At 48.9% G+C, this 14,282-nt stretch overlaps 2 protein-coding genes across 7 annotated transcripts in view; one reads left to right on the top strand and one right to left on the bottom strand.

Annotated features, from left to right (window-relative positions):
• The window catches only part of LOC121832181 (anthrax toxin receptor 1-like), a 24,497-nt gene extending 17,959 nt beyond the window's left edge, over positions 1-6,538 (bottom strand). For both annotated transcript variants that reach the window (XM_042284316.2, XM_042284320.2), the window contains exons 1-2: positions 6,391-6,538; positions 4,656-5,896 (exon numbers count right to left, since the gene is read on the bottom strand). In XM_042284316.2, the coding sequence (XP_042140250.1) occupies positions 4,656-4,909 (254 nt within the window). In that variant the 5' untranslated portion in view covers positions 4,910-5,896; positions 6,391-6,538. The remainder of the gene's footprint in view (positions 1-4,655; positions 5,897-6,390) is intronic.
• LOC102918041 (anthrax toxin receptor-like) overlaps positions 5,249-14,282 on the top strand; it is a 26,107-nt gene continuing 17,073 nt past the window's right edge. The window contains exons 1-3 of one of the 5 annotated variants that reach the window (XM_042284325.2): positions 5,249-5,360; positions 12,659-12,730; positions 13,883-13,954. In XM_042284325.2, coding sequence (XP_042140259.1) covers positions 12,669-12,730; positions 13,883-13,954 — 134 coding nt within the window. In that variant the 5' untranslated portion in view covers positions 5,249-5,360; positions 12,659-12,668. Of the gene's footprint in view, positions 5,361-6,849; positions 7,378-12,658; positions 12,731-13,882; positions 13,955-14,282 lie in introns of those variants that run through there. The other 4 variants (XM_042284322.2, XM_042284323.2, XM_042284326.2 and 1 more) reach the window with 4 other exon arrangements.

The raw sequence follows: 14,282 nt of genomic DNA, 5'->3' as shown, positions 1-14,282 counted from the left end.
TCATGCACTTGACTGACAACTGCTGGGTAGCTGAGCCCTAGACTGGACACTCATCTACAGTACTCGCTTTCCTAGCTCTCAGGCCCATGTGTAAGATAGCTCTTTTACCAATAATGGAGACACTGCTTTCTTTCTCATTATTCTTTTGCCATATCTCACCAAATGAGATATCATGACCGCAGCAACTCTTACAAAGGAAAGCATTTAATTGGGTGGCTTACAGTTTCAGAGGTTTGATTCATTAGCATCATGGCAGGACATGGTGGCGTGCAGGCAGATATGGTGCTGGAGAAGGAGCTGAGAGTAAAGAAGGAGCTACATCTTGATCAGTAGGCAACAGGAAGTGATCTGAGACACTGGGTGTGGATTGAGCATGTATGAAAGCTCAAAGCCCACCTCCACAGTGACAGACTTCCTCCAACAAGGACACACCTGCTCCATCAAGGCCACACCTCCTAATAGTGTTATTACCTTTGGGGCCATTTTCTTTTAAAACACCACACCAAACATGGAATTCTCAAAAAGAAAGAAACATAATTTAAAAAATTTGGACAAGTGGTGGGGGGGGCAGATATGCAGTTAACAAATGGATTTTACACTACAGAGAACTAGAAAATGAAAGGAAAAATAAGTGTGATGCTCTCAGAGGGAATAAATAAAAACAACTATAGCAGAGTCAATAAAATTGAGAATAGAAAAATTGAGAGTTGTTAATGATTCATGACATAATTCTTTGACAAGATGATCAAAATCAACAAAATTTTGTTTTGTTTTGGTTTGGTTTGGTTTTGGTTTTTTGAGACAGGGTTTCTCTGTGTAGCTTTGCGCCTTTCCTGGAACTCGCTTTGGAGACCAGGCTGGCCTCGAACTCACAGAGATCCACCTGGCTCTGCCTCCCGAGTGCTGGGATTAAAGGCGTGCGCCACCACCGCCTGGCAAAATCAACAAAATTTTATCTTGGATGATCAAGATTGAAAAAAGCATGACTTGCATGACTAAAATCATCAAATGGAGGTAAAATATGATTGCAAATCTATCAGGAGTAAGAGAAGAGAGTATCAACAATAAATCCCAGATGGAACAGGATGATTGCTAAAAACACGCAGTCTACCCACACTGAATGCTGAAGAGAGAATATGAACAGATTTGGAAGTGGTAAGAAGACAAAATCAGTATTGAAAAACTCTCACCAAAGAAAAACCTGAGACCTATGGCTGTGTGTGTGTGTGTGCGTGTGTGTGTGTGTGTGTGTGTGTGTGTATGCACATGTATTTGTGTAAAACATATGCTTTGTTTCTAGAAAAACAATAAAAACCAAAACTAAGAGTCATGTCATGCACAGCCTGGGGAGCTGGAAGACACAGTTAGATGTTTACAGAGTATTTTGTGTATGCTCTGTAACTTTTGTTAGACCCTCACCTTCTCTGCCTAGTCAGGCTCATGTAAGACAGACACTCCATATGTAGTACCTGGATAAAGCAGAACTCAGAGGCCCAGCATGTAGGGAGTGATCATGGAAGTCAAGGGTGGAGGGAGCCCAGCTACCGGAAGGAGTTATCCCCTGCCTAGACAGCACCACGAAGAAGCAAAGCACCACAGAAACTTCAGACGTCATCAAAGGGGTGACAGAGCCTATGTTTTCCACAATCTCTGCAAAGGAATATCATTTTACATTCAAAGCCTGGCAAGTCCACCCTTCCACCGTCGCACTGACTCTGTTCAGGCTGTAAGAGCTCCAGGGGCCACCGTGCCACAAGGGGAATTTGGTAAATGTCTGGACCCCTGCAGTTTGGAGAGACATTTGCTGGGTAGGAGCCATCACCTGCTGCCCACTGTGGGAGGCCGTGAGTGACGGAGATGAGAGGATGACAGGATTCAGCACCAGCTCGCTTCAAACTCAGCCTTCTACCTAGATTATAAACGACTGCTTGAGAGCACATGAGAGATTCTAAGTCAAGGAAGCAAAATAAACTAAACAAGCCCCCCCCCCAAAAAAAAATGGGAAACAAAGCCTCTGCTTTTGTTTGCCCAACCTGGGAGTGTTGGTTAGGCTCCAAGCACCAGAGACTAGGAATCCTCCTAATTGTGTGCCCTTCCTTGTCCCCATGGCTGCAGAATTCCTGTGCCCATTCATCCCAAGTGACATTAAATTCCACAATCTGGTAGACAGCTACCCCTGTGGCTCCAGGAAGAACAGACCCGGGGATGCCTTTCAGCTCCCAAACTCCCACAAGTCAGTTGAGGCCACCATGCTTGTGTACAAGCCCCCTCAATTCTCTCTCTATTCCCACTCATTTTCTGGCACAGGTTTCACCCTGTGGTAGGCATCTTTCCCACTGACTTGTGCCCCAGTTCACCAGGAGAAGGCTGCTTGCACTGGCTCTGCCCTCCCCGCGGCCCGGTGCGTGCATGCACATAGACATAGCCTCTAGACAAAGTGTAAGGGTGGGAGCTTCCTTGCAGGATGTTGGGACAGTCAGTCTTGTTACCCTGGTGATATCCGAGTCAAATAAGAATGTGGAATACAGGACAGCTCTTCTCACACAGGGAAGTCAGACTCAGGGGTGACAGACCTTGGGGTTATGTGACAAGAAAGGTCAAGGTTGCATCTCCCCCAGTCAGCTATGAAGCTTCCAAGGAAAGAATGAAGGTGCTTCGTAGGCCAAAGGCACCTGAGGGGAGCTGACAGGTGCCCTGAGAGGAACCAAAGGAAGACCCTTCCTCTTTGTCCACAGGAAGTGGTGGTCTTTTCTCAAGCTGCTGCCCAACCCTCTGTTCCGAAGCCAACAAGGGGAGGGGTGGCACTCTCGGATGCTGAAGCCTCTTTACCAGGAGGAACTTGCCCAAAGGATGCTGGCTGTGGAGGGAAACAGCAGGCAGAGGAAAGCCAGGGCAGAGGACCAGGGAGCCTCTGCCTCCACACAACTGAGTCCTAAGAGCAAAGGCTCCAAGTCCCTCATAGAGCTGGGCCAGCACCTTGTCTTTTGTGCATGGCCACCACAAACGCAAAGTCTTGACCGAGAGAAGCCTGGGTAAGAACCGTGGGCTACCCAGGGATTGGGGTTGGGGGATCCATCTGCACTGTTGAGGCAGACGGTAGAGGACAGGGGACACAGACCTAGGGAAGCCTCGTGCCCCGGGCCCCACCCATCCCGCCTTAGCCTTCTCTTCCTTTTTAGATGGTCTAAAGCAGATTCAGCCTCTTCTCACGTAGACTCACTGGTGCCCCGGCAGAGGGAAGGAAGGCAGCTGGAGCCTCTGATTCTGGAGCTCAGTGACTCGCATTTGCTTTATCCAGCAGCTCCCCGTTACCATACCCAAAGGAGGCAGGGAAAGTAGCGCCCGAGAAGGCAGGTACCAGCTACGGAGCCTTGGCTGGCTTTCCATTGCTGTGACAAATACCATACCCACAAGCCTCTTGGGAGACCAAAGGGTTTATCCCATTTTGGAGCTTACAGTCCATCATGAAGGGAAGTCAGGAGAGGAACTCATCAGGAACCTCAAGGCAGACACTGAGTTAGAGACCATGGGGAATACTGCTTGCTGGCTTGCTCCCCACGGCTGGCTCAGTCTGTTTTCTTACACAACTCAGGACCACCTGTCTAGATGTGGCACTTCCCATAGTGGGTCGGACCCTCCCACATCAATCATTAATCAAGAATATGCATCACAGGCCCCCCCGCAGGCCGTCTGATGGAGGCATCTTCTCAGTTAAAGTCCCCCTTTTTCCCAAATGACTTTATTTGGTGACAAGTTGACAAAATCCCAACCTGCACGGCAGGAGTGAGCACCTCTTCTCCTCAGTGTACCGGAGCTGCCCTGCTCTGAACCTGGTTCTTCGAGCAGGCAGCCATCAGTTCCACCTCTCCCCTGTCCACCCACTTTTCTTCTCTGTCCACTTCAGGCTTGCAGGAGTTGCCCTGGTTTCTATCTCCCTGCCCCTTAGGTGACACCCAGCCACCACAGGACTTGTAATCTGCGTTCTCCCAGCTGCTCCACTGCAGGCCCAGATCCATCCTTCACCCTTCCAGGCAGACAAAGTGCTCCTTAGGAAACACCTGTTGGAGCCAGCCTCCTTTGATACAAACCTTTTCCTTAGCGACACCCACTTAGATCTGCCCGTCCTCCTCATCTTCCTTCCTTCTCCTTATATTGTGATCTGACTGCAATCATTGGAAGTTTGAAGCCCAGACTCTTTGTCCAGGTGGCTCCCTCTCCTGGTCCTCAAAAGCTACTTGAACTAGAAAGCAGTGCACACTCATTTTCTTCAAATTCAACAAAGAAACCAATGAAAATGATGAGTGAAAATCTGGACAAAATTGTTTTCCCTCTCCAGGCATAAAGGAAATCAGAGAGATCCAATTCTTTGGTCTTTGTTTTTTTTCAAGACAGAGTTTCTCCGTGTGACATCCCTGACTGTCCTGGATCTCGCTCTGTAGGCCAGGCTGGCCTCGAACTCATAGAGATCCGCCTGCCTCTGCTTCCTGAGTACTGGGACTTCAGGCATGCGCCACCACCGCCTGGTTAACTCTCTGGTCTCACTCACAGACTTTTCCTGCTTCTCTCCTGGCAGAAGCTGTCATACTGAAGGCCTTGTCCTGCCAGGGGACAGAAGCACATGGAGATTATCTAGGCAGGGCAGAAGGGCTACTCACTTGTCAAAGACGAAGTAAACATCAAAGTCACCATCACAATACTGCATAACGTCTTCCTCGTCGTCTTCCACTTCCTCCTCAGTCTGCCTGGGTTTCCATTCTTCATCTGTATGGAACCTAGCAGGGTCCTCATCATAGGGTTTTTGGTCAGACTGAGGGTACAGGAGACTCTGGACTGCGACAAGTGGCGTAGGCGACAGTAGCAACAGCAGCAGGTGCACCGAGAGGGACACCTGGGGACTGTAGTCTTGCATTTTCTTGGCCGTGAGTCTACCAGAAATGGGGACGCTGTGCCAAAGTCTATGCAGCCTGAGTTCTAGCCACCTCTGACTTCCTTCTGTGCTGGCTCTGCCCGCACTTAGGGACAGTAGCCCCCAATAGTCCTCTCACTAATGCTCACTGCTGCTCTCCACGTGGTGGCCTCAGAACATAGGGACCAGGGGACCTAGCTGCTCTGGGGCATCCTGCCTCTCACTGCCTGCACAACCCTGCCCCCAACCCTGGGGTTATGACGGACAGGGAGGTTGACATGGTGACTTTGTGACCTGTCCCTCTGCTCAATGCCTTCATGTTGACAGTACCAAGTGGCAGTCATAGGACCTTTGCAGAGGTTTCAGATGAGGCCTCCTTGTCCCTCATCACAGCTCCTCACAGAGTTCCTTAGGGACCACCTCAAGGAACCCAGGCATGTTCTTCACTAAGAAGGTAGCAGTGAGGTTACCAGGTCACTGAGGGGGAGGAGGCTAAAGGGCCAGGAAGCCTGTGTGTGGAAAGTGTGAGGCCAATTGTGTGTCCTCAAGTAAGCCAGGCAATAGCAGGGTCTAGGAAGGGATGGAGATCGTGTTGCTGCTGCTAGCATCCTCTGTGAATGGAAATAGTCCAGTCATCCACTGTCATGTGACAAGCTGCCCGATCTTGGTGACTTAACACGGAACCATTGTATTGTGCTCACAAATTCCATGGGTCAGACCCTTGGGGAGTGTGGGGTGAGAGGTACTTGTGACAGGGCTCCAGGGAAGACTTCAGCACCTGAGCCAGGACTTGTGTGGTGGAGACTGAAAGTATCTGGAAGTTTCTTCACTGTTGCCTGTGGTACCTGGCCGGGAGGACTCCAAAGGCTCATCGGCGACTGTTCACGAAACCCTGGTATCTGTAGATATCGATGACTTGGGCCCCCTCACAGTGCGGCAGCATCATGAGGGGTAGACGTTCCTGATGGAGGCTCAGAGCTTCGAGAGAATCTGCAGGGGGCCAAGGTCAAAATGTGGAGCCCTTTATGACATCACCTATATCTGCAAGTCAGAGCTCCTGCATCAGAGGTTTAGAAACAAGGACACAACCCCCATCTCTCAGAGGACTGTGGGGGGCTTGGTCCACGACTACTCCACTGCATCACAGCATTTGCAGTGGCAGAAAAGATGTGTTAAGGGGAGACACACGTGCTTAAAAAAGGGTTCAGAGCCTTCCAACCCAGGGCAAACAAGCGTAGAAATACCCTGATCATTTTTTTCTTTTTTTATATGCACAAAATCAAATCTGATAAAATTGTTCTTTATAAATTTAAAATAGATCTTTTAATTCATATAATGTACAAATGCCTTGCAGCACACTGCATTGGACTGGTGGGCTTTTGTTAGTTTTTTTTCCAGAAATTACTTGAAATAATAGAATATCTTGAATATTTGGTGTTTTAGAAATCACGAAATTTCATCAGCACACTATTCTCTCGACTCACAACTGAGAAATGCAGCAGGGTTCAAGCAGGAGATGATTTTAGCCCAGGTGCCACTGAAGAAGCCTCCAGGCAATTCTGAGGCCTGCCTCTCAGGTCTTCCCAAGGAGCCTCATCTGAAATATACTCTGTCGTTCCCAAGGGTCCTGCCCTGCAAATATAGTAAAATGGTTGTTAAGTTCCCACGGTTGGGCAGCTTGCCACACGGCTGTGGACTGCCCTGTTCACCAAAGACTGTGGCAGGAGCATATCGCCAGCACCTGGCTGACTTAGGGGCCCACAAACAGCTCTCCATTTCCCACCCCGACTTCCTCACTGATGATGACCCATGATCTTGGCCACTTGGAAACACTGTCTCAGTTAACAAAATGTCTGGATTCCTTGGCTAGGTGAAGGACAAGGAGGCTTTATCTGACACCAAAGGCCCTGTGACTGCCACTGGTTACTGTCAGCATGCAGGACACAGAGCAGAGGGGCAGGTCACAAAGTCGCCATGTCAACCTTCCTGTCCATCACAACCCTAGAGTATTGGGGGCAGGGTTGTGCAGGCAGTGAGAGGCAGAATACCCCCAGAGCAGCTAGGTCCCCGGTCCCTACGGTCTGAGGCCACCACGTGGAGAACAGCAGTGAACATTAGCGAGAGGACATAAGGGCTATCGTCCCTAAGTTCGGGCAGAGGCAGCAGAGAAGGAAGTCAGAGGTAGCCTGTCATCCGCCTATCTGGGACCTTACAAAGACCACCATGAAAACAGTGGGATGCCCTCCAGTACCTCACTCTGTGCTCTTCCTGCTGACGTTACTTCCATCACTGCTCAGCACAGGGAACTTCCTGTACCAGTACCATGATTGGGAAAACTACCCTGGACTGGGCTTGGGCTCAAGAAATTTCCGCCACCCCACAGCCCAGAGCCTAAAGTACATGTGGCGTCGAAAGAATTCGAAGCCGCAACCATGCCAGGCCACCCCTGACATCTACTTTGTCCTGGAAAAGTGAGTGGCTTTTCCTTACAGGGGACGCTGAAGGGCCCAGTCTCTCGTCATGGTGGTCACAACCCAGTTTCTGTAACTGACTTATTTCCTGAAGATAGGGAGGCCCCCACAGTGCTTCCTGGTGGCTCTGACCACAGCATCTTACCTAGCCCATCTGGGTTTTCACTGTCCTCCAGCCATGGCTGTGAGGAGCTGACTTCTCAGCCTCGTGGGCCGCCCACTCGGGGGCTCTGCAGAGATGGTTGCTGCCACCACGTGGCCTTGGCTTAGCTATCCTAAGCAGTCAGCTTTCTCCTACACAAAGAGCCAGAGATAGCCCTTGTGCTCTTTGCCTCAGTGTGGCTCTGGGTAGGCTGGGCTAGTCCTTAGGCCCCTCTTGGCAGTCAGGGGAAGGAAGGGGTTGTGGGGCGGGGCTGGGAGAGCTAGCCTGTGTTCTCTGAACTTCCTGGTAGGCGAGGGCTGGACTTTCTGCCCATTCAACCAGGGCAGGGTTGGGAAAGCCCTGTCTGGACTCTCGTGAATGCTTGCATCTTCAAACATCCTGGGCTGCAGAGGAGATCGGGACTTCTATTTTGGAATGCACTCTTGGGTTGGCAAGGTGACCAAGTCATTTGGTGGTGGTTTAGTGACAAGACTGAGCTCTGCCCATCATTTCTGGCTTGGATCTTCTCATTTCTCTTATTCTCCTTGAACACTGGTAGGCAAGGCGACATGGGTCTAGCCCCTTGTTTCTAAGCTAGGCCAGCTACTTATGGAGCCTCTCTAGCCACTCAAAAAGAGGCCTTTTTCTCTCTACAGCCCAGGGACCCTGAAAACAATGGGCACAGCTCGTCCCTTTGATAGTTAGCACTGCCGAGGCTGGCATTTTCACTTGGGCGTCAGGGCCAATGAGGATGTGCCCTATGGGGCTGTGGGGTGACAGCCTGTCTGAACCAGTCCTTCTGTAGAGGGGTCCTCTCAGCTGCCATCCTGTTGTATTTGTCCCACCTACTTCCCTAGGGCCCCACTGTGGGGTATGAAAGGGAATGGACCCTTCTCTATGGTGGATGGAAAGGGCTCTGGGCACAGATGGGGTGTGTGAAATATTAATTATGCAGCCTGTTAATGTGCCGTGTTCACTTGCAAAGCATGCTGGTTTCCAAGTGAATGAGGGTAAATTTAATGCCCAACACTATAGAATGAGTATCACAACTCAAGGCACCTGTCGAATTCTCCACTTCTGATCCACTCCCTCAAGGCAGTTATGTGCAAGTCTAGATTTTTCCTCCTGGTATTATGGCCTTGTTTGTACTAACAGGATTGTGCTGAGTACCTTCCGTTTCTGTTTGAGGTTTATAAATCCACCATCAACTGATAACTAAAGTGCATTTGGCTTTTTCATAGCTTGGTTTTCCTGGAAGATTCTGTCATCTCCTTTCCCACCATCATGTTTATAGGACTATGATGTTTAGGTCTCAGATTTTAGCACGAAGACACCCTCAGATGCCAGGTGATCATTGTTTCATTTAAGGATCAGCATTCATACATAAATGGGTGAATGTTCTGGAAGTTCTAGGCCCCTGCATGTCATACGGTCTTTCTTCCTATTGTCCTTGAAACTTGAATTTGTCTTGAGTTCTGGAATCTAGATCCTCTTCCTATATAATCTCAAATTAAAAACTTAATTATCATTTAAACTACAATTTAACTTAAACTAAACTATAATTAAAAAAACTCAAACTTAAACTATAATTTCAAAATGAAAACTTCCAGAGTTTGTGAGCAGGGCAGATATTCTGGGTCCTTGTGAGCCTTTGTGGGAAGATACTCATCACAAAGGGCCATAACCAGGAAGCCATGTCACCTCCTGTTAGGGAAAAGGACCTGTCTTACACATTAGTCTGGGAGCTGACCAGAGCAAAGTCTGCATTGTGTTTAGTTTTTAGAGTCAAAGCTCAGTTATTCACAACTGGGACGAGGTATACCAGAAGCAATGAGCAGTGTGTGGGATTTTAGAGAGAGTTCTAGATTCACTCATAGCTTGTAAAAACTCATACTGTAAAAACTGGCTCTACCTTTCAGAGCTTTGTTTTTCCTCTGTTGTGGAGATTAGCTGCTATCATGGGATGTATCTGTAGGCGCATGGGTGCTGTAAGAATGATAGTCTTGCCAGTGTTAGGCTCATCTAACAGCGAGTTTGCCCATCATCTCTACACAGAGTTCAGCTGGGCAGAGGCGGCAGGAGAGTCTAAAGCAGGAGGCTGCTCTTTGGTGTGGAACTGTGATAGTTAATATTAGGAAACAGAGGCAAGAAGAATAAGAGTTTGAGGTCATTCTACATAACAAGTTTGAGGAGAACCTAGGATGCATGAGACTCTGTTTTTTTTTTTGTTTTTTTTTTTTTTTTAGTAAAGGACTAATTTGTTTGGTGGAAGAAATTCCAAGACAGGTTAGCATGTGGGCTGTGTCATGGTTATTGCTCACTGCTCATATCTAGGTCTCCAGAGAGAGACAGAAAAACAAACAAGCCAGCTATATATATGTATATGTATATGCATATGTGTAAAATGTGGCCTGTGGGGAAAGGAGAACATCTAAGAAGTCACAGACAAAGTGGGTGCTGTGAAAGCGGTTGGAATTGTTTTAAAGACTAGCATCTTTAAAGAAAAACCTTCTCTATACAGCAGCAATAGGAAAGGTGCCCCAGGGACAAAACGCTTCCCAGCAAAGACTGTCTTCTGAGGCATACAAATTCATCAGAAGCTGGAAGTCTACACTGAGAATCCCACTGTAGTAGTTCCTTGCTGGAAAACAACCCCTAGTAAAGTGTTTCTCTGGGATCAGCACACAGACAGATGGAACTGTGGTCTAAAGCAGCAAGGCTTTATCACAAGCTAGCAACAGAACATGGCAGCATCATCTGTGTAGAACTGGTTTGTAGGCACAAAAGATGTGAGATTTCGGCGGTCATGGGCCACGATGCTATAGTTCTAGGAAGCCATTGAGTCCAGATAATATGTGGTTGGATCAGAGTACATGAAGCTGAGGAGGTGGAATCTAAGTTTCAATGAAGACCCAAGGGGCATCTGCTGAGGAGAGCTGCAGGCACAGATTAGACCTGGAAGAGAAGCCATGTGTGTTGAAGGTAGCAGTGGACCAGGGCTACCCAAGAGATGCTATCAAGACCCCAGATGCTGGACATGATGTTTGCCCTGCTTGGTTTTAAAGCTTTGCTTTCGTCTGATCTTTCCTTGCTATGTCTCCATTCCTCCTTTTTGGAGTAGAAGATCTTTACTCTGTGCTAGTGTATGTTAGAAACACGTGATTTGCTTTTGGGTGTTATTGGAGCTCACTGCTTGAGATTCTGAAAAGATTATGCGCCTGTACTTTTGAGCAATGTTGGGACTGTTATAAGACTGCAGGGACTTTTGAAGGTAGACTGTCTTCTGAGACAGCCATGAGCTGACAAGGAAAGGGACTTTTGTTGGCTTTAGTGTCAAGTTGACAGGAGTGGACATGTGGTGGTTAACATTACCAACTTGACAGGATCCAGGGTTGCTGAGGAGACACATTTTTGGACATGTATATGACAGAGTTTCTGTGTTGGGCTACCTGAAGTGGGAAGACCCGTGGTAAATGTGGGCAACATGGTTCCATGGGGCTGGAGTCTCAGGCTGAACATTGTTTGTTTTCTTCTTTTTCTTTTTCTTTTTCTCCTTCTCCTTCTCCTTATTCTTATTCTTATTTTTATTCTTATTCTTTCTCCTCCTCCTCCTCCTTTGGCTTCTTTTGCAACAATTTCTCTGTGAAGCAGCCCTGGCTGTCCTGGAACTCACTCTGTACACCAGGCTGGCCTCAAACTCACAGAGATCTGCCCATCTCTGCTTCCTGAGTGCTGGGATTAAAGGTGTGGACCACCGCCACCAGGCTCTCTTTGCTCTTGGACTACAGATGCGGTAGGTCTAACTGCCTCAAATTCCTGCTCCTATGACTTGTCCACTGTGCTGTCAAGCTGCAAGTCCAAATTAGCTTTTCTTGCCTTAAGTGGCTTTTGTCAGATGTTTTGTCAGAGTGAAAAGAAAAGTGACTAAGTCAGTGACAATTACACATATGAACATAGCCTTCAGGGAGGTCACGTTCATGGGCACAAGCATCACTGGAGGTGAGATGCTTCTGTCAGCAGGAGCTTCTGACTCATAGCATTCAAAACACATGAGCCAACAAAACCCAGATGCCAACAAAATGCCAGCCTCAGGTTCACTCCAAACCACCATTCAGAGTTCAGAAGGAAGAGATAACCATTGAACTCTCCTCCATCTACCCTATACCTGAAGTCCTTTTTGTCTCTTCCTTGATGTGAAGACCAGCAAAGCTGTGGATTACAGAGCCCTTTGTTTGGGGGGTGTGGGTCAGAGGTGAATTCTACTAGATGGAAGGTCACAGAGCCCACTTCCTTCACCTGCTTGCTTTCCATCTGGGGACTGAGAGGGAGAAAAACTGGGAACGGGGATTTGAGAGTCAGAACTGGAAGATTCCCACAGCACTTGTGAGGACTGGGAACAATGATGTCATGGCAGCAGTGACTGGGCCTCCATCTGTCTTCTCCGAGCAGTGTCTGCGGGAGGAGCCCTTCTTAGGCCAGGGTGGCTGGGTTGGGTAGGCTGGTTGAAGGTTAGGTTCCAAAACAGACTTGCATCCCCACCAACCATAGCTAAGGCCCATCTCCCAGAGAAAATGCCTCTTTTGTGGATGTTGGGAAATGTGGGGGAATTTGGAAATGGGAATGCCATGAGAAAAGAGTACAGGTGGCATCCACAGATGTTCTGACAAATCTGATGTTCAAGAACTCAAGAGCACAACAAAGACAATATGGCCCAGGCCTGAGTCAACCTCTGTGCCTGGATTATGACATCCAAGGACTCTGACAACCAAATGGTGTTAAGTGATGAAAGGGGGCTGGAAACATAAAATCAAGGGCAAGTGGGGAGCCCAGAGAGGCTACTCGGGGGCGTTTCCAAAAAGAGACCCTTCCCTATTTCAAGACCACACAGGCCCTACCTTGCTGTGCTCAGCCACACCAATGAGCCTCTACCATGGGGTCCCTCCAACAGATGGGGCTCTTTAGCCACCCTCTGCCCATTGCTGGCCCTGGAGAAAGTTACCTCTCAGGCTGTTCTAGTGTGGTGGGCACTATTGGTGTAGAGGCCTCTGTTAAGGAAGCCAGTGGAGGGCTGGGAAGGGAGGAAGGGGTCTGGTCCACTGGAACCCTGTATCCACCGAGGGATATCTCCTTTGTCTTCAGGTCTGAGCGCATGTCACGAGCCTGGCCGCACGTTCACAAGTTTGTGGAGGATATGGTAAAGAGGCTGTCAAAGTACGACTTGATGCTGCAGGCTCCTTTGGGATGCATGGGGCGGGTCTGGTCGTGCAGAGGACACATTTCTCGGATTCGGGAGGTGCACAGACCCAGCCAGGCTGATGTGCTGGGCAGGGCAGAGGACACTGTCCATTGGTCCCATGGGGTATCTGCAGCATTGGCTGCTCCTGCTTGGGAGCTAGGTGTAGTATAGGGACAGAGTTCACCCTCCAGGACCCCTCAGGCTGCAAGGTCTGGAAAGGCAGGGAGACCAGTAACTCAGTAACTAGCACTTGGTTGTGGGGGAGGGGGGTCAGAAGAAGAGGACAGGCAACAAGCTGTGAAGGATAAAAGGAAAGTCAAGGATTCGGAGAGGAAGTCAGGGTAGCATCCTAAAGGATATGGAAATGAGATAACTTCAGTGATGGAGAAGATGAGGACAGAGCAGCCATTAAGGTGGTTTCAAGGAAGTGGGTGGTCTCTGAGGCTGGTGAGTGCCGGTACCTCAGGGGAGGGCTGGCCAGCTTGGAAACAAGGGCATGGGGACTTACTAAGCCAGGCCAAGGGGGTTAGATTTTCCAATGGGAGCCGGGCTGGGACATAGAAGTTTTATGGAGATTAGAGGAGCAAGATCAAGATTGAGATCCAGCTGAGTCAGCTGAACTAGAGATGGGTCACTGGGAAACTCGGTCAGGGATGCTTGATGGTTTTTTGAGGGTCCTGTGCTAGAGTGCAGTGGATGGGGAGAAGGGGAAGCCAGAGGAAGAACAATTCCTTGGAGTCAGGCTGAGATGCCTAGATATTTACAGCAGACAAGAGGTGAGGAGGAGGGTGGATCCGATGGAGGAGTCTTGCTTATTCAGTATGGGTGGGTGTGTATATGAGTGTGTGTACATGTATGAGTGTAAGCACATATAAGTGTGCATGTGCTTGAGCACGGGGATGGAGTATGGGATTGATTTGGCTGCCTCTGTTTCCCAGGAGCCACATTTCCATAGGGTTCAGAATCTTTCATGAAATTTACTCAACGTCCTCTGCCTACTAGATAAGGCCTCAAAGGGGGAAGTGAGGAGAAAAGGGAAAAGAGAATTTTCTATGAGTACCTTCCTTGACATCTTGATGACATCATGTTGAGGTGGTGGCTCCTCATAAACACCTGCTTCCTCCCAGCCAGGATCTGCGGGTGTCCATCATCACCTACTCCTGTAAGGGCAACGTCATCCTACCCCTCACTGGAGACAGGTAAGTGTTTATGTGAAGGCTGACTCAGGAGTGGTGTTTCAGGCCTCTGTGGAACTGAGGGCTTGCAGAGACCTCCATGAGGGCTCCTACGGTGTCTGGATACTGATATTCACTACTAACTCCAGCCTGCCAGCCCCTTGAATTCCTGCATCACTGGAACCCATATCCTGGTGCTTCCAGAAGTTTTCAACATTCTTGCTTGTCTGTCTTCCACCATTCTTGACTCTTCTCTGGGACCTGGCTATGACAACACACGGGGTTGAGGAGGGTGGAGGATATGTGAATCTCCTGGACAGCCCGGGCTTGTACAGAGCCTGATGGACCTGCT

Source organism: Peromyscus maniculatus, chromosome 9 (assembly GCF_049852395.1).
Source record: "Peromyscus maniculatus bairdii isolate BWxNUB_F1_BW_parent chromosome 9, HU_Pman_BW_mat_3.1, whole genome shotgun sequence".
In the NCBI taxonomy this organism is placed as follows: Eukaryota; Metazoa; Chordata; class Mammalia; order Rodentia; family Cricetidae; genus Peromyscus; species Peromyscus maniculatus.
This window is presented reverse-complemented; position numbering and strand designations above follow the sequence as displayed.